At 45.7% G+C, this 19,276-nt stretch overlaps 1 protein-coding gene across 1 annotated transcript in view; it reads right to left on the minus strand.

Annotated features, from left to right (window-relative positions):
• Positions 1-4,506: 4,506 nt before the first annotated feature.
• The window catches only part of CUL4A (cullin 4A), a 56,852-nt gene continuing 42,082 nt past the window's right edge, over positions 4,507-19,276 (minus strand). Inside the window, exons 16-20 of the mRNA XM_064361832.1 lie at positions 17,989-18,102; positions 16,207-16,312; positions 15,881-16,053; positions 7,836-7,988; positions 4,507-5,567 (exon numbers count right to left, since the gene is read on the minus strand). Coding sequence (XP_064217902.1) covers positions 5,472-5,567; positions 7,836-7,988; positions 15,881-16,053; positions 16,207-16,312; positions 17,989-18,102 — 642 coding nt within the window. The 3' untranslated portion in view covers positions 4,507-5,471. The remainder of the gene's footprint in view (positions 5,568-7,835; positions 7,989-15,880; positions 16,054-16,206; positions 16,313-17,988; positions 18,103-19,276) is intronic.

Consider the following 19,276-nt stretch of genomic DNA (forward strand, 5'->3'; position numbering starts at 1 on the left):
TTGGGTTGGCTGATTCCTTGTGTTTTATGGTAAAGAAACAACACAGCCATTTTGTTTTCTTAATAATCTGTAATTACTTTTAAACATTCTTTTGACGCAAAATTAAAAAAATACAAAAGGGTCTATGGGTAGAAAAGATTCTCGTGTACCTGCCCCAGCCTTCCAGCACTCCATTCTGGGGGTCAGCCATTGTGACTCATGCACACACAGGCCGCCCAAACGGCGGCCGCAGGGCAGCACGCTCCATCCGTTCCTCACGCAGGAGCTCTCGACACTCACCGCAGATGGACATCTACATCTAACTCGGTTCAAAGTTGCACGGTCAGAACATCACACATGGACTTAGCACGTGGCCAGTTTCCTTACTGACGAACGTTTATTGTCTATGTATGCTGGAACAGTACTAGAAATCACTCCACATGAGTGAATGAAACTTACTGGGTCAAAGGCGTGGGCATTTTCAAATTTAATACACCCTCACAAATTTACCTGAGAAACCATCATTTCACAATGTCTCAGACCCCTCGAGCTGCCTCCGTCACCAGAGCCGACCAGCCTGTCCCCCACCACTGCTGGGCCTTTCGCTCTCAGTGGCCCAACTGTCACCTCTCCCCCCTCCAGCCCTTTCTATTACCTGTCTGAATTCAGTCTGTGGTTCATAAAACCTCCATCTCCTAAACGTTTTTGCCAGGTGGTCCTGACACCTGCACCCCTCTTCCCCGGAGAACTTCCTGGGGGGCTCCTGAGGCCTGGGCCTGGCCACCGCCTGGTTTCTCCTTCCAAACCCACCACGGGGTGCCCATTCCTCCCGGGGGGCGGGGAGCAGAGGCCCACTGCTCACTTCGTGACCTCCACGTAGGGTTGCAGGTGGGGCGAGGCCCTCCCTTCTGCCCACTGCCACTTCCAGGCTATACTCCTTCCATGCCGCTGGACACCCCGGGAGGTGCACCCTTCCCACTGGCCGGCCCACCTCTAGGCCCGGGGCTGTCCTGAGCTCATGGCCTCCAGCACCAGCTCCTGTCAGTGCCCCTCACTTCTGGACGACCGTCAGGTCTTGTCCCCTGCGCTCTGGCCCCACTTCCCCATCTGTCCTCACCAAGACCATCATTGCCAACAGCTGTGGCCTCCAAGCTCCCTTCCTAAACCTTCACCTTGCACAACCCCTCACCCCAGCCCAGGGCCACGGTCACCGTCACAACCAGCCTCTCCCTCGGCACCACCACACGTACAGCCAGCCCACACGTGCCCCCACTTCCTGTGCCCTCGGTCCCACCCTCGCCTGGGATATGAGGGCCCAGTCCCCTGCCACTGAAATGCAGCTCTGCTCTGTGGCCTCTCGGAGTCATCTCCCCCGCTGTCCATCTGTTCTTGAAAGCAGGGTCTGTCGTCACGGCACGGCTTCCTCTGTCCCACTCTCTTAGAGGTGAGGAAGAACTCACACATACCCAATGGTTTCATGGTGGTCTCCTTCTTAACTTCCAGTTCTGTTAACATTAAACTAACCAGTATTTTGTCATACATTTTATCCAAGATGGTTTCAGTTTCTTAAATCTTGTTTTTCCCTATGTTGACTTTAAAAGATGTCATTTAATGTCAATCCTTTTTTAAGAAAATCGATGTTAATTCACTAGATTATTTAGTGGAAAACACAAAGAATAAAGGGGCAACGGGTACAAAAATCGTAGAAAGGAGGAATATATTTTTCTTTTTCTGAGTCCTGCTGCACAGCATGGTGAATATAATAGAGTATTGTACATATCAAAGTTGCTACGCGTAAATTTCACATGTTCTCACTACAAAAATGTTAAGTATTTGAGGTGATGGATCCGACTACCTGGACTAGTCCGCACTGTACGCATAAGTCGTAAGATCACTTTATACTCTTAAATGTATACAATCACAAATTGCCAGCTTACAAAAATGCATCTCATGTTTATGGTTTCACGGTTTTTACACGTAAATACTCAACCACTTGGAATTTCTTCGTATAAAAAGGGAGTCTAATCCGACTTTTCGCTTTTCAAGGCGGTGACCCAGGCTTCCAAGCGTGGGCGCCTGCTGCAGGTCCCCGGTCCCTGATGGCACATGGCCCTCAGTGCCACGCCGCATGCCCGTGTGTTTGCCTTGTTTGTGGACTTTCTTGTTCCAGGAACCGTTTTTAAAGGGCCAGCATCAATTACCTTGTTCTAAAAACAAACAAGTTTAAAACGATTTCTGGCTATTCTGGCATACTTTTTCTTTTCAGAATCAGCTTGTGTTTTAAAGGCAGTTTTTGACATCTTACGGTACTGTATACTGAAATGTGAGAATAGACAGAACTTTCACTTTCTCAGGGCTGTGTTCCTTAGTAATTTTAGAATGCCTTTCACATAGGTGTTTCCCTATTTGCTACTAGGTATTTTATTTTATTTTTGAGATGAAGTTTCGTTCTTGTTGCCCAGGCTGGAGTGCAATGGCGCGATCTTGGCTCACGCAACCTCTGCCTCCCAGGTTCAAGCGATTCTTCTGCCTCAGCCTCCTGACTAGGTGGGATTACAGGCATGCACCACCACATCCAGCTAATTTTGTATTTTTAGTAAAGATGGGGTTTCTCCATGTTGCTCAGGCTGGTCTCAAACTCCCGACCTCAGGTGATCCGCCTGCCTCCGCCTCCCAAAGTGCTGGGATTGCAGGCATGAGTCACCGTGCTCAGTCCCAGTATTTTATCATTTTTTTGGGTTGCTATTGAAAAAATGACCTTTGGCCAGGTGCAGTGGCTCATGCCTATAATCCCAGCATTTGGGGAGGTTGAGGTGGAAGGTTCGCTTGAGGCCAGGAACACAAAACCAGCCTTGGCAACATAGCAAGATGCTGTCTCTACAAAAAATAGAATAAAAATTATCTGGGTGTGGTGATGTGCACCTGTAAGCCCGGCTACTCAGGAGGCTGAGAAGGGAGGATCGCTTGAGCCCAGGAGGTAGAGGCTGCAGTGAGCCATGATCATGCCACTGCACTCCAGCTTGGGTGACAGTAAGACCCTGTCTCTAAATAAAAATAAAAAATGACCCTCCATTACAATCTGTACTTATAGGAAAGCTACTTTTTTGTGAATTTTGCGTACAGTTAACTTGGTGAATTCTTTCCTCAGTAATAGCCTTCCATTTGCTCCTCTTAGATGACCTGGGTATGCAATCATCTAATCTGCAAATAATTTCCTTTTCATTTCTACTTTTACAGCTCGTCGCTTGTCTAAGTGCCGTTTCTTTTCCCATTATTTCCTCCGCACTATTTGTTTTACCACACTGACCTTTAACAATAAAACGTTAAATACTGCTAAATAAGAGGACAGAAACAAATAGAATCTCCTTTCTTTCTTTCTAAAAATACAACTAGGCAGGCTGGGCGCGGTGGCTCACGCCTGTAAATCTCAGCACTTTGGGAGGCGGAGGTGGGCAGATCACCTGAGGTCAGGAGTTCAAGGCCAACCTGGCCAACATGGTGAAACCCCATCTCTATAAAAATACAAAAATTAGCTGGGCATGATGGCGGGTGCCTGTAATCCCAGCTACTCAGGAGGCCGAGGTGGGAGAATTGTTTGAAACCGGGAGACAGAGGGTGGAGTGAGCCAAGATCGTGCCATTGCACGCCAGCCTAGGCAACAGAGCAAGACTCCATCTCAAAAAAAAAAAAAAAAAAAAAAAAAGATAAAATAAATAGAAACAGGATCTCCCTATGGTGCACAGGATGGTCTGGAACTCAGGCTCAAATGATCCTCCCACCTTGCCCTCCCAAAGCTGGGATTACAGGCATGAAACAAACAGAATCAAAGGCACAGCACAGTGCATCATCAGCGTGAGAGAGCGCCACCTGCCACGGCAGTGTGTGGTGCAGGTGATCGGGAAAGAAAAGCGACTGGAGAGGGACAGGCGCTCCCTGCTTCTGACTTCTGTCTAGCCCACTAGTGGTCAAAGCTGCTGAAGAGTTAGGAAGAATGTGTTGTTTGCATATCACAAAATTTTATTAATGTAATTTTAAGGCCAATTAAACTAATTTCATTCAAAGTAAGTCTACATTAAATTATAGTATTAATTGCTAGGCACAATGAACTTAAAATATAAGAAATAAAAATAGAAATCTGGTCTTTCTCAGACCACATATCATAGAATAAATGAAAATCCTCAAAGATAGAAATGATGACAATTAAAGACTGAGGATTTTAATATGGAAATGCACAAGGTGTCATATTTCAAACCCACGTTTCAAAAAGGGAATCTTTTAATAATTTAGCACAAAATCAAATTATATAAACTTGGTATATTCCAGAAAATATTGCTTTAAACATTTATGCCATGATCAAAATTCCTTTGGTAGCTTTTAATCAAAATGAAACATGCTATTATGTAAAATATAAAGTACTTTCAAATGTTACCTCCGAAGCATCTTTGTCATAGTCACCATTCTAGCATCACTACCGAACTGTCATTTCACTGCTCAACCCCATGTATATATACACAACACAAAACCAGGTACCAACAAAATCCTTTTAATCTTTCGACAAAATACCCTCTGCTTCACAACATCAAGACTTTAAGTCTCCATAAACTTTTTACAGTTTACAGCAGAGAACAAGGATCGTCCCTGCACATGACTGTAAAACCAAACCAAACGTTTAATGATTGCAATCATACAAATACTGCAATTAAAAAAAATGAAAGAGCAGTTACCCCAATGCAAAAAAAACAGGGACTGCCAGACTCAATCTTAGCATGGGAACACAAACACACGAGCCCCAACCCCTTAAACAGATTCACAAGCAACTCAGCTGAAACGAACAGACGAGGCAGGGCGGACACCACGGCCTTGGCACCTCAGGGAGCTCACTTAGAAACCTGACTTACACAACACCAGCCGTCGAAGTTTAAAACTTTTGGAAATACATGACACACAGAGGCCAGTGGCCAGGATGCACCATCCATCGTGCCAGCCTCGAACCCTGGCTCTTTCTAATGTTCACCCACGAAGGATCCTCGTTTTCACTCTAAATGCCGATCATCTGAGCGAGCTTGTCTTCAGGGGTACCTAAGGAATCTTTAGAGCTAAAAAATGCAGCATCTAGGGTCTTCTTCATTGTGCATTCATGATCACACACAAGAACAAACCAAACTTTCAGCTTTTTGACACAAGAACAAGACCTTTTAAAGGAACTTCTTTTTAGCAATATCTTCTTGTCCAATCTCAAAGTTATTTTGCAGAGTAACAGAAACAATTTAAATGCCTAAAAGAACTAGAGGAAAAACCAGAGGGAAAAAAGACACATCTGCCAGTTGAAGTCTTGAGCCTTGTGAACGATGACCCAGGAGGAGTCACCTCCCTTCTTTCTTCCAATGTCCACAGCTGGATCAATCGCAGAGTCCTGGAAATGGCACAGGTGTGCTTCCCTGCTCGGAGGGTACATTCTAGTGTTTCATGAAGGGGAACTGTCTGCAGATGCATCAGGCCACGTAGTGGTACTGATTTGGATTGTCTCTGTCTCTCTCCATATAGTCTCTGTCTATCAGAGATTCAATTCTCTTTTTCAAATCTCCAGGCTGAAAAAGAAAAATAAAACAACCCCGCTAATTATAGTGGCAATAAATTTACAAACATAGGGGTATATGCATGAAGTATGTAATTGTAATTCTTGAAATATATATATATATACAAATAGACATTTATATATAAATCATTTATAATTATGCACATTTATAAAAGGAATACAACTGTCTATTTCAAAGTTAACGTTGCCTCTAGATCAAAAATGTGTCCATGTGAGTTTATGGTCAGAGTGTGGCTTCCTGAGGGAAATGTGAAACTTGTGAAATATACATACATCATCTACCATCGTAAAGAGAATATGAGCGAGGTAGAGCCCATCACATGACACACTTCTGTTTGTTTGAAAGGAAGATCTCATCATGTCTTATTGGGGCATTTTTTTTTTTTTTTTTTGAGACAGAGTCTGGTTCTGTCACCCAGGCTAGAGTGCAGTGGCACGATCTCAGCTCACTGCAACCTCCACCTCTGAGGTTCAAGTGATTCTCCTGCCTCAGCCTCCCAAGTAGCTGGGGTTACAGGAGTCTGCCACCATGCCCAGCTAATTTTTGTATATTTAGTAGAGACGGGGTTTCACTGTGTTGGCCAGGCTGGTCTTGAACTCCTGACCTTGTGATCCACCTGCCTCGGCCTCCCAAAGTGCTGGGATTACAAGCGTGAGCCACCACGCCTGGCCTTATTGGGGCATTTTTATCCTTTGTAAGGATGCTTCTGCCTAAGTACCCTATTTTATTTATGTATTTATTTATTTTGAGATAGAGTCTCATTCTGTTGCCCAGGCTGGAGTACAGTGGTGCGATCTCAGCTCACTGCAGCCTCAACCTCCTGGCCTCAAGCAATCCTCCTGTTTCAGCCTCCTCAGTAGCTGGGGCCACAGGTGAACACCACCATGCCTGGCTAATTTTATTTTTTGTAGTGAAGGGGTCTCAATATGTTGCCCAGGCTGGTCTCAAATTCCTGGGCTCAAGCAATCCACCTGCCTCAGCCTCTCAAAGTGCTGGGATCACTGGTGTGAGCCAGCGCACCTAGCTGTATTTTTATTCTTATGTATTTATATAGTTATTGCGTGCTATGTCTACATACGTGAAACTACAATCCCAAGTGTTCCTGTGCTAAAAGTAGGTAACTGACTAGACAAATCCGCAGCCATGCTTGTCTCTGCCCAGGAGGGGCACCCACTCCAGCTCTGCTGTATGAGGAAGCAAATCTGCAGGCACTTATGTGCAAGGTTCTCCTATACAAGGGAGACCCGTTATTTTCCAAACAAACATAACCTACTCAGCGATAAGCCAGGTATTTTACAAGACGTGGCTGAAAACCTAACTACCCGTGAGAGCACAGCAGGTGCCCTGGTTGGCCACACTCTGCCCTCGCCCGCCTTCTGCTTCATGCTGCGCCTGGTTGTTTGCAGTGGGAACAGGAGACGTGCTCCAGCTGGTGGGAGGAAGGGGCAGTGTCCTGACGGTGCTTCTGAAGCTGTGCAGGGCCCTGAGGATACCGCCTCACCCCTGCAGGGAAGGAGGCAAATGCAGGCTGATGGACAGTGGCACTTCCATCAGACTCTTCCGTGTTTGACTATCTACTGCATCCCAACTTTATTCTCCTGATGGGAGGGTCAAACTGCACAACACAGAATCTGGGGACTTTCCCTCCAAAGCACGTGTGGCTGACCCAGTCCCTGAGGGGCTAGGTGTCATCAGAGTTCGGGGTTTTCTAGGTTGATAAATACATGTAAAAACATTTTGTAAGACTTTCCCGGCTCATCCTGCATCCCACATGTGGCAGGACAGTAAATCTCGGTTCTGAACACACCGTGCAGATGGACAGGTCTGGGCCGATTCTCATGGGCAATGGCGACGGTGGACTATTACCGTGGTAGAAAATGCAGGGCAACCTGTACACGCTGAATACATTAGTTATTGTCATCATGTCCTAAGACCCTGTGATGTAACCTTGACCGCTGCTACTGTAAGGGAAGTGTTGAGCTTGCCACGTTGTACCTTCCTCTCCCCTTCTTGAAAATAGGAACAAGCGCACTATCCCTGGGAACGAGAGTTTTAGGCACCATTATTCCTACAGTGGCAACGAACACCATCTGGAATAAAGGTCTTCACATTCGCCAGTCTTTCTACATTCAGTGTACGCACAAATGATCACGAAGAACGCAGGTCAAATGATACGACCGAACACGGTGAGAATTAAACACGCTTTGTCAATTGCCCAGCGTAATACCACAAGTTTGATTATGCTAATGTTACATTTACCTTGACTGGAAATTTCAGCTGATTATATAATTCAGAAACTAGAAGGTTGTGGCCAAGGGTCTTTCTCATCTTCATTATTCTGACGATGGCAGCGTCGATCTGGTACTGTCTGTCCTGAAACACTCTCTCAGTGGTGCTAACCTGCTCCTCAACCTGCACAGAAACGAAAAAAACATGTAAGTGCAGAGCTGTATTTTCTTTCTTTCTTTCTTTTTTTTTTGAGATGGAGTCTTGCTCAGTTGCCCAGACTGGAGTGAAATGGTGGGATCTTGGCTCACTGCAACCTCTGCCTCCTGGGATCAAGCGATTCTCCTGCCTCAGCCTCCTTAGTAGCTGGGATTACAGGCACCTGCCATCATGCCTGCCTACTTTTTGTATTTTTGTAGAGACGGGGTTTCACCATGCTGCCCAGGCTGGTCATGAACTTCTGACCTCAGGTGATCTGCCCTCCTCGGCCTCCCAAAGTGCTGGGATTACAGATGTGAGCCACTGTACCCAACCTGTATTTTCAAAATTAATGATTTTATGTTACCAAATTTGATGAGAAATGTTTTTTGATGCAAAGAAAGGTCAGACATTGGATGAATTCTACTTTATTATGCAGGTTTATTTGTTCTAGTAAAATGCACCTTCCCAGAATAGCACAACTCCCAAACCAAAGCTTAGAAAATATTGTTAAAAGTTATATTTTCCTTAAAAGAAAGCTGTAACAACTCTATATATGATGTAGACTAAAACTAGCAGCACAGTAAACCAAACAAAGCATAATGACCATCAGGATATATTCCAGAAATGCAAGCGTTGATCAACATTAGGAAATCTGTGAATGTAAGTGAGGGCACTGTCATGGTTGAAAGGTTAGATTATATGACCATCTTGATAGATCCTGGAAAAGGCATGATCAAATTGATAACTGACTTTTGATTTAAAATAAACATTAGCCTACAAGGATGAATAAAAAAGGAAAGAATCTGAACGTGGTGAAGTGTGGTTATCAGGAAGAAACGGCAAATACTAGCGGCAACTTAACCTTGGTCAGACAGGAACCTGATGGGGGGCTGTGGTCTGCAGCTGAAATGAGGGTTGGCGGAAGGTCTATGCATACATGTGAGGCAAGTATGCTTCAGGACAGGACAGACTCGAAGCTTTCATCACATTTTCAACAGGATCCACGACCCCCAAAAGTTAATATTCTCTGAGCCAGAGATAAAATTAGGAAGCTTAGTTGCACTGCTAATCTTTAAAAACGTTACTTTAGAGGTGCTAACTATGCAATATGAGAACAGACTGAAGAGGTATATTGAAAAGGTGTAGGAAAAACGATCGTTATTTATAGATAAGCTGGAAAGTCCAAGAAAACCAACAGAAAAACTTTCAAAGCAAACGAGTTTTGTAAAGTGGCTGGAAATAAAATAAATTAATAGCATTAATATATACATTCTGATAAAAACTGTCAGAAATGTAAAGAAAAAAGACCCCTTTATAAGATATCAACATTTCATTAGCCTGTCTTGCTTAAAACTCCAGTGGTTTTCCAAATGCTTCACAGGTCTGAGCCATCTCCAGCGGGTCTGGCTGTGGCTGCCTGATTAGGCCTGTCTGGCTCAGCTTCCCCTTTTGGCAATGATGCTGCAGCCAGAGGCCTTTCAGCTCCTGAGCAAAACCAGTCGTTTCTCAGGAGAGCCTTGGCTGACCCCAGTATTTGATCAGGCTCTGCTGCACTTGTCTGCCCTAACGTTTCCCTCCACTCTCACAGGTTAGTCCATGTGTGTGATCCTCTGCAACCTCTCTGCCAGAAAAGACTGAACGCGCCTAGAAACGAGGACTTACTCTTTATTGTTAATGAATGAATTCTCAGTGCTTCATAGAGGACCTGGCCCACCACAGATGCTCAGTAAGTATCAGTTGAATGATTGAAAATTTGTAACTAACAAGAAATATGCACGACTAAAACTAGAAAGCTCTGAGGAGAAGGTTTGCATATACATTTTATACATACACGTATGTACGAATCAGAAGACGTAACATAAAGAAAAACTCTGCAAATTAACTTAATGCAGCATGTATTTAAAATGTTAATGTTCTTATTTAGGGGAGCAAAGACATGACACGATTATTGTGAAGTTCACTGGGAGAATAAAGTTAAAGGAATAGCTACATTATTAAAAGAACCTGGTGCCAGGCGTGGTGGCTCATGCCTGTAATCCCAGCACTTCGGGGGGGTCAAGGCAGGAGGACTGCTTGAGCCTAGGAGTTCAAGACTAGCTGAGTAATATGACAAGACCTCATCTCTACAAAAATACAAAAAATTAGCCAGGCTTGGTGGCACAAGCCTGCGGTCCCAGCTACTTCCGAAGCTGAGGTAGGAGCATCTCTTGAGCCCACATGGTTGAGGCTGCAGTGAGCTATGATCACACCACTGCACTCCAACCTGGATGACAAAGCCAGACCCTGTCTCAAAAAAACAAAAACAAAACCAAAAACCAAAAAAACCCCCCCACGCACACATACACACACACACACACACACGCACACCCCCACCAAAAACTGGGGGTGGGGAGAGGGCTGGCTATGAAATAGATACAGAATTTATAGAAGAGAATTGAGAAACTGACCTGTAATATATGAATTTGATACATCATAAGGTGATCATTCAAATAACTTGTCCAAGGGATAATATTTTAAGTTTGGTTTTAGACAGGGTGGGTGGTTAAGATTGGTTTCAGATACTAAAATAATTTCTACATTATGCAAAGAAACATTTAAATGTAAAAACTTCTAGAAAACAGCATAGAATGTTTTTTAAAAATCTGGTTAAGGGAACTTCTCTCATGTTTGTGATACAGTTTTGAATGTGTGTACCCTTCAAATCTTATGCTGAAATGTGGTCTCCAGTGTTGGAGGTGGGGCCTGGCGGGAGGTGACTGGGTCAGGGCGGTAGGTCCCTCATGGATGGCTTGGGCCCCTCCGCCTGTGATGCGATCCGGTGGTTTAAACACGTGAGGCCCCTCCCTGCTCCTGCTCCTGCTTTTGCCATGTGAGCCGCCTGCTCCTCGTGCACCTTCCGCCGTGACTGGACACCTCCAGAACTGTGAGCAGAATTTCACTTCTCTTCTTTATAAATTACCCAGTCTCGGGATTTTCCTTACAGCAACGCAAGAATGGCCTAATACAACATGACACGTTAGGTCAGAAGCCGTAAAAGAAAAGGAGTATATCTGAGAACTTAAAAACTGTTATGTGAAAAAAAAAAACCCACTAAAAACCACAAAATTATCTGTCAAAAATGATAAAGTAGGGTGGGCATGGTGGCTCACATCTGTAATCTCAGCACTTTGGGAGGCCGAGGTGGGTGGCTCACCTGGGGTCAGGGGTTCGAGACCAGCCTGGCCAACCTGGTGAAACCCCATGTCTACTAAAAAGACAAAACTTAGCTGAGTGTGGTGGCGAGTGCCTGTAATCTCAGCTATTCGGGGGGCTGATGGGAGAATCGCTTGAACCCGGGAGATGGAGGTAGTGGTGAGCCGAGACCATGCCACTGCACTCCAGCCTGGGTGACAGAGTGAGACTCATCCCAACCCAAAAAAGGACAAAGCAGGCCAGGCGCGGTGGCTCACGCCTATAATCCCAGCACTTTGGCAGGCTGAGGCGGGTGGATCACGAGGTCAAGAGATCGAGACCATCCTGGTCAACAAGGTGAAACCCCGTCTCCACTAAAAATATAAAAAAACTAGCTGGGCGTGGTGGGGCGTGCCTGTAGTCCCAGCTACTCGGGAGGCTGAGGCAGGAGAATTGCCTGAACCCAGGAGGCGGAGGTTGCGGTGAGCCAAGATCGCGCCATTGCACTTCAGCCTGGGTAACAAGAGCCAAACTCCATCTCAAAAAAAAAAAAAAGGACAAAGCATTAACATCCTTAATATATAAAGAAAACCTACTAATCAATAAAAGAAAGAACATTATAATACATTATAATAAATACATGACTTGAAAAGCAATTAGAAAAAGAAAAATAAAAATGGCTAAGCATAAAAAGCAGCATCAACATTTATGAAGTGAGTACAGGTGTGTGGCAAAGAGCGCTATCAACGATTCATTTGACTCTCACACCTTGAGGTCGTAGTATGTCTATTTGAAATATGAGAAACTAAGTATTAGAAAGATTATATAATTTGTATAAACTACTCAGTGGTAGTAAGATGCTCAAAGCAATCAAAGAAATCAAAATGAAAACTGTAACAAATTATCTTTGGGCTGCTCAGAACAGCGTGGGCCAAGGACAGGGGGAGGTGGGGCAGGTGCTCTCCTCAAAGTAGACACTGTGATCTGGTGAAATCTGCCAGACTTCAATTTTGAAAGGGCAGTCAAACTAAGAAACGTCATGGTATTTTACCTAGCAGCTCTAGAGCAAGAATCACATAAAGAGACAATCTAACAAGCGCACAGAAATGTCTGTGCCAGGGTGTTTAATGTAATCTTAAAATGGAGGAGTGCTAGTGCCTGTGGCCAAGGGCACTGCCAGCCACGCGGGGTCCACACAACCGGCACTCTGCTCCTACAAGTCCTGGCCAGGAGAAGACTGTGACAAGCAATGAAAACTGGCTACAGGACGGCCCCGACAGGTGCCATATATACAGTGATTCCCAGGCGTTTGCTCTTGTAGAGGTGGGGATCTCACTGCATTGCTCAGCCTCAAACTCCTGGGCTCAAGCGACCCTCCCGAGTAGCTCAGACTACGGGGGCAAGCCACCGTGCCTGGCTTAGTGATCCCACTTAAAAAAAGCTTACATGCACTTATACCACAGAAAAAGGCTGTGACCACAAACAAAACGGGCAACAGTGGTTCTCTTTGGGAGGAAGAACCGACAGACCTTCCCGCTTCTGCTCACTCTAAAAGTTGCACCCTCTAAGGAGTTAAAAACCCAAGTCCACATAAAAACCTGCGCAGAAATGTTTATAGCAGCTTTAGTCATAATCATCAGAACTTGGAGGCAACCACGATGACCTTCAGTAGGTGAAAGGATAAAACTGTTCAGTGCAGAAGGCAATGAGTGACCCAGCCATGAAAAGACGTGGGTGAACCTTAATGCATTCTACCAAGTCAAAGAAGCCAATCTGAAAAGGCTACACACTATGACTCCAACTGCATGCATTCAGGAAAGGGCAGAACTATGGCAACAGTAACAGGGTCAGGGGTTGCCAGGGTCTCGGAGGGAGATGGGGATACAATGACAGACCTAAGACAATTTTTAGGGCAATGAAACTGTCCTGTATGATCCTATAATGGTGGACACATAACATTATACATTTATCCAAACCCACAGAATGTGCAACACCAAGAGTGAGCCGTATGTAAACCGTGTCCTCTGGATGATAATCATGTCAACGTAGGTGCACTGATAAGAACTGGACACTCTGGTGGGAGATGCTGGTAACTGGGGACCCATTAGAAACGTATGTACCTTCCTTTCAATCTTGCTGTGAATCTAAACAACACTAAAAATAGTCTGTAAAAAAAAAAAAAAAAGCACACATTCACACAAGTTTACCATCCAAACAGTTTTTTTTTTTTTTGAGACAGAGTCTCGCTCTGTCGCCCAGGCTGTAGTGCACTGGCGTGATTTCAGCTCACTGCAACCTCTGCCTCCCGGGTTCAAGCAATTCTCTGCCTTAGCCTTTCAAGTAGCTGGGACTACAAGCATGCGCCCGGCTACTTCTTTTGTATTTAGTAGAGATGGGGTTTCACCATGTTAGTCAGGCTGCTCTCAAACTCCTGCTGACTCGGCCTCCCAAAGTGCTGGGATTAAAGGAGTGAGCCACCATGCCCGGCCACATCTGTTACATCTTCATTGGGCTTTCGTGTTTGCTTTTGTGTGTTCTGACTGCGCCACAGCTGAACCCCTCTAGGTGGGTGAGGCATCATCATCTCCTGCCAGAGGCATATTTGATCCAGCTTCAGATCAATGAATGTTGTCTTTATTGTCTAAAATGACTCCCTCCTTCACAAGGCCCCTTGTTACACGCTCTTGTCTAGATTTGGTATTTACACGGATCAGGAGGCCAGCTGGTCCATGTTACATATGTGGGTTGTGGGGGAAAGGGCTCCTGCATTAGACATGGTGTTTATAGGCACCGCCAGGAGGCCGGCTGGTCCATGTTACACATATGGGATGGCAGGGAAGGGCTCCTGCATTAGACATGGTGTTTATAGGCACCGCCAGGAGGCCGGCTGGTCCATGTTACACATATGGGATGGGGGAAAGGGCTCCTACATTAGACATGGTGTTTACAGGCACCACCAGGAGGGCGGCTGGTCCATGTTACACATATGGGATGGGGGAAAGGGCTCCTGCATTAGACATGGTGTTGATAGGCACCACCAGGAGGCCGGTTGGTCCATGTTACACATATGGGATGGGGGAAAGGGCTCCTGCATTAGACATGGTGTTTACAGGCACCACCAGGAGGGCGGCTGGTCCATGTTACACATATGGGATGGGGGAAAGGGCTCCTGCATTAGACATGGTGTTGACAGGCACCGCCAGGAGGCCGGCTGGCCCATGTTACACATATGGGATGGGGGAAAGGGCTCCTACATTAGACATGGTGTTGATAGGCACCGCCAGGAGGCCGGCTGGTCCATGTTACACATATGGGATGGGGGAAAGGGCTCCTGCATTAGACATGGTGTTTACAGGCACCGCCAGGAGGCCGGCTGGCCCATGTTACACATATGGGATGGGGGAAAGGGCTCCTACATTAGACATGGTGTTGATAGGCACCGCCAGGAGGCCGGCTGGTCCATGTTACACATATGGGATGGGGGAAAGGGCTCCTGCATTAGACATGGTGTTTACAGGCACCGCCAGGAGGCCGGCTGGCCCATGTTACACATATGGGATGGGGGAAAGGGCTCCTACATTAGACATGGTGTTTATAGGCACCGCCAGGAGGCCGGCTGGTCCATGTTACACATATGGGATGGGGGAAAGGGCTCCTACATTAGACATGGTGTTGATAGGCACCGCCAGGAGGCCGGCTGGTCCATGTTACACATATGGGATGGGGGAAAGGGCTCCTGCATTAGACATGGTGTTTACAGGCACCGCCAGGAGGCCGGCTGGTCCATGTTACACATATGGGATGGGGGAAAGGGCTCCTGCATTAGACATGGTGTTTACAGGCACCGCCAGGAGGGCGGCTAGTCCATGTTACACATATGGGATGGGGGAAAGGGCTCCTACATTAGACATGGTGTTTACAGGCACCGCCAGGAGGCCGGCTGGTCCATGTTACACATATGGGATGGGGGAAAGGGCTCCTACATTAGACATGGTGTTTACAGGCACCGCCAGGAGGCCGGCTGGCCCATGTTACACATATGGGATGGCAGGGAAGGGCTCCTACATTAGGCACGGTGTTTACAGGCACCACCAGGAGGGCGGCTGGCCCATTACACATGTGAGTTTGGTGGGTGGGGGTGGGCACACGGGGTGGGAGCTGCTGCATCAGAAGGTGTCTCAGAGCAGTGGTTCCTAACTGTGTGGACACGTGACCCTCGAGTCTGATCTAACCTCAAGACCTCATTGTGGTCACAGTGACACAGATCCCATTGCAATGGCTCCATGACATCAAAGGCCCAGCCACAGACCCTGCACTTCTCCACCCAGAACCCTACCTGAGGCTGAGGCTCAGAAAATGGCTGAACTGTGCTGGAGAAAATATAAAGACAGTCATGGGGTTTCAGAAATTCCCCATACTTTCTATGGTAATACAATCCGATATGGGAAGTTCTGGCTTAGCACACAGTTATTTGTGAATAGGAATAACATTAAATGGCTTTTTTCTGATTTTCTTTCCTACTAAGAATGTAAAGTTAATGAAAGTGACATGAACATGAGTACTCTTATAAACATTATATAGCTAAATTAGATATTTTGGAAATGTGCTTCAGGCCTCTTAACAGCCCAAAAAAAAAAAAATTACTACAAAAACTAATAATTCCTTGCTAAATACCCTGTAAGTAAAAGGAGAAAATTTATACATACAGTTTCCTTCATCTGAATTTGATTGATCTTTATTCTAAACAACTTGTGCTTGAATTCTCCATTAAAAATGAACTTGTCTCCGTCTTCTACCTCCTTTCCTTTGGGACTTTTAATCAGCACACGCGCTTTGCCACAGGCCAGGGACTGCAGCGTTCTTCGCAATTCACTATCCTCTGAATGGGAAGCAAATGCGGCAAAGGTTGGCATTAAATGAATGAGACTCAACAACAGTAAACAAATCATGCTAACAAGTCTATGTCTTATCTTAAAACAAATACATGCTTTAGAAACAACTTGTGGAGCTACACACTCTGGGCTTTTCATACCTATCCCCGTGGCCATTTTTATCTCCTCAAAGCTGAAGCCATCTCCCTCGTTGAACATGAGGAGCACCAGTGTCTGGAAGAGGGACACCTGGAATTCCTTCTTCCCCTGGAAGAGAAGGTCTCATCACACCTTTGAAGCTGTGCTTGTACAGAAAAATTAAAAGAAGCTTCTTTTCACTCTCAACCTTTTTGTGATGTGATTAAGAATTACTAGTAGGCTGGGCATGGTAGTTCACACCTGTAATCCCAGCACTTTGGGAGGCCAAGGGGAGGACTGCTTGAGCCCAGAAATTTGAGACCAGCTTGGACAACATAGTGGGATCCCATCTCTACAAAAAATTTTTAAAAATTAGCCAGGCATGATAGAACACACGTGTAGTCCCAGCTACTCGAGAGGCTGAGGTAGGAGACTGGGAGGTTGAGGCTGTAGTGAGCTATGATCATGCCACTGCACTAAAGCCTGTGACAGAGCAAGACCCTGTCCCAAAACAAAAAAAAGAATAAAGAAAAAAAATGCCAAAAAGAGGAAAGTGGCAAAACCATCAGCAATTTCATTACAAGAAAGAATAACAAAATAAGCTCGTGGAGCATAATCAATCCGTTAGCCCAGCTGCCTTTTGCACGGGACTGACTGTAACACAGGGGCAATGTAGCTTGGCCTTAGATATCCTAAGATGATCTCCTTTTCTATTCAGGATTTTCTGCTGCAGTGACTTGCCCCATGCCTCCCAGTCAGACCCACGAGAGGCACGTGCGAGGTGGGGTGGCAGTCAGGGGCTCCCTCTGCAGACCCAGCCCTGACTCATCACGAGCCCGTAACAAGCCCTTCCTGCACACCTGGAGAGAGCTGCAGTCAGTGGTGCCAGCACAAACCCTGTGGGGGTCAAGTTCTACTAAAGTCAGCAAGTAAGGAAAAAACTGAGGGTAACAGAAATTAACTTTCCTCATACCTTAAGGAAGAGTATGTATGGTTTTACATGACTCTATACAATAATATACATAAAGTAGGTATGTATAACTTATTTGGGAATGTACAGGCAAGTGTCTTATTAATATAATAATATTATAGCAAAATAGGAACTTTATAAAGTTTTGCTTAGTGTATATAACTGCCCTATTTCATGACAAGCTCCTCTCCTTGACTGGTGCATCGAATGCATTCGCCCCTCTTAAATAATCACTGATAATAACAGCACTGCCACAACTATTTGTATTTACTAACCTGTGAAAATGTCTTATTAAGATGAAGTTCTAGAGTTGGAAGTTTGGCAACGATTCAGCAGTGTTGCCGTAGCAGGCAGTGCCAAACTGCCCTTCCAAACGCTCAGAGTTGACAGTGCCAAACTGCCCTTCCAAACGCTCACTGCAGTTCATGCTTTCCAGGAGTGGCTAAGAGTCAGTTTTTTTTTTTTAAGGCTTCATCAAATCTCTTAGTGAAAAAGTGGTATCTTACCGTATTTTATTTTGAAGCCCTTTGTTTAGCAAAGAAGTGTAATGCATCTTCATGGACATTAATTTTTTTCAATTTTGCTTCTATGAGTTGCCTCTTCACAGTCTCTGGTTTTTTTTCCCCCATAGGTAAATGGTTTTCTATGGATTAATTTCTTAACAATTTTTACTGATTGGAATATTAACCCTTTGTTATTAATTTTATTGACTTAACAAAAGCTAGTAAATTAAAGCGAAACACTCTTTCCTTTTTTTGCTATCAAAATTCAGTAACAATCAAAAACTTCTGTTAACATATTCACAAACAAAAGATCAATGAAACAAAGAACTTACTTCTTTAAACTCTGCTTTTAAAACAGCATGCCCCAAAGTAGTTTGCCACTGCAGTTTTCGACCACTGTGCTTTCCAAGATAAAATGCCTTAAATACTTCCTGAAGTTTAATCATCTGTTGAGCATAGGAGAACAACAAAATTATGCCACACACCATCCATCTAAACAGTCCCACATTCAGTGCACAGAGTTTTACAATTTTTCACAGCTGAATTGAAAGGTCAGCTCCATATTCTGACACTTTCTGGATTCCATTATCTCAACCCTTGCACTCTGGGGCTTCCCAATGCCAACGAGATTATTCTTGCACTGGTGTTTCACGGTGCAGACGAGCTATATTTGGTGGTCTATGCCCACACCTGGGTTTGCTGGGGCCAGTGGCAGAGTGAAGACTGGAGCCAACAAGAAAAAGCCGTCTGAGGCCAGATCCCATGTCTCAGCCTAGCCGTGCCCTGCCCTGGCTGCGTTCTCCCCAGTGAGCAGGGCTCCTGCTTCCTCAGCTGGGAGGGGTGACACCACCACCACTTGTGTTGCACTGCGCAGGGGCCGATGGCAAACACTTCCTGCACGGAAAGTGCAGCATGAGTTAGTTGTTTTTAGGATTAGTTTCTGGGTGACGTTTTTTTTGGAACATAGGCTTGCTCTGTCAGCCAGGTTGTGGGGCTATCCTAGCTCACTGCAGCCTGGACCTCCCAGGTGCAAGTGGTCCACCTGCCTCAGGGTCCTGAGTAGCTGGGACTACAGGTACGTGACACCAGGCCCGGTCAATTGATTGACTTTTTTTTTATTTTTGTAGAGACGGGCCTTTCTGTGTTGCCCAGGCTGGTCTCGAACTCCTGAGCCCAAGTGCTCCTCCTGCCTTGGCCTCCCGAAGCAGTGGAATTACACCGTGCCTGGCCTTGAGTGAATTTCTTACATTTTCCAAACTTTCAACTGATCCTTAAAAACCGCGTTTGTCATGTTTTCAAGTTCCTAGCACTCGGTGCACCAGCCTTCCCCACGGCCTGCATCCTGCTCGTTTTGCGGATGCCTTGGAGGCAGGCTTTGCGTGACTCTCCCGTGCACGGTGCTTCCCAGCTTCTGCATGCCCTTCCTGGTCCATCACACCCTCCACTCTTCAGCTTGATCCTGTCTGGTGCCCCCACACCCAGGCTCTCTGACGAGTCTGTGCTGCACACGCGACGGCTCATCGGCTTTACCTCAGGAGACCATCTCTGGACGGCCCAGGGCATGGCCTCCCCCTGCTCCTGTCCACTCCACAAACGCCAGTGCTCCAGGACTCTGTATCC

The sequence above is a fragment of the Aotus nancymaae genome, unplaced genomic scaffold (genome assembly GCF_030222135.1).
Source record: "Aotus nancymaae isolate 86718 unplaced genomic scaffold, 86718_ANA_hifiasm-v0.15.2.pri h1tg000044l, whole genome shotgun sequence".
In the NCBI taxonomy this organism is placed as follows: Eukaryota; Metazoa; Chordata; class Mammalia; order Primates; family Aotidae; genus Aotus; species Aotus nancymaae.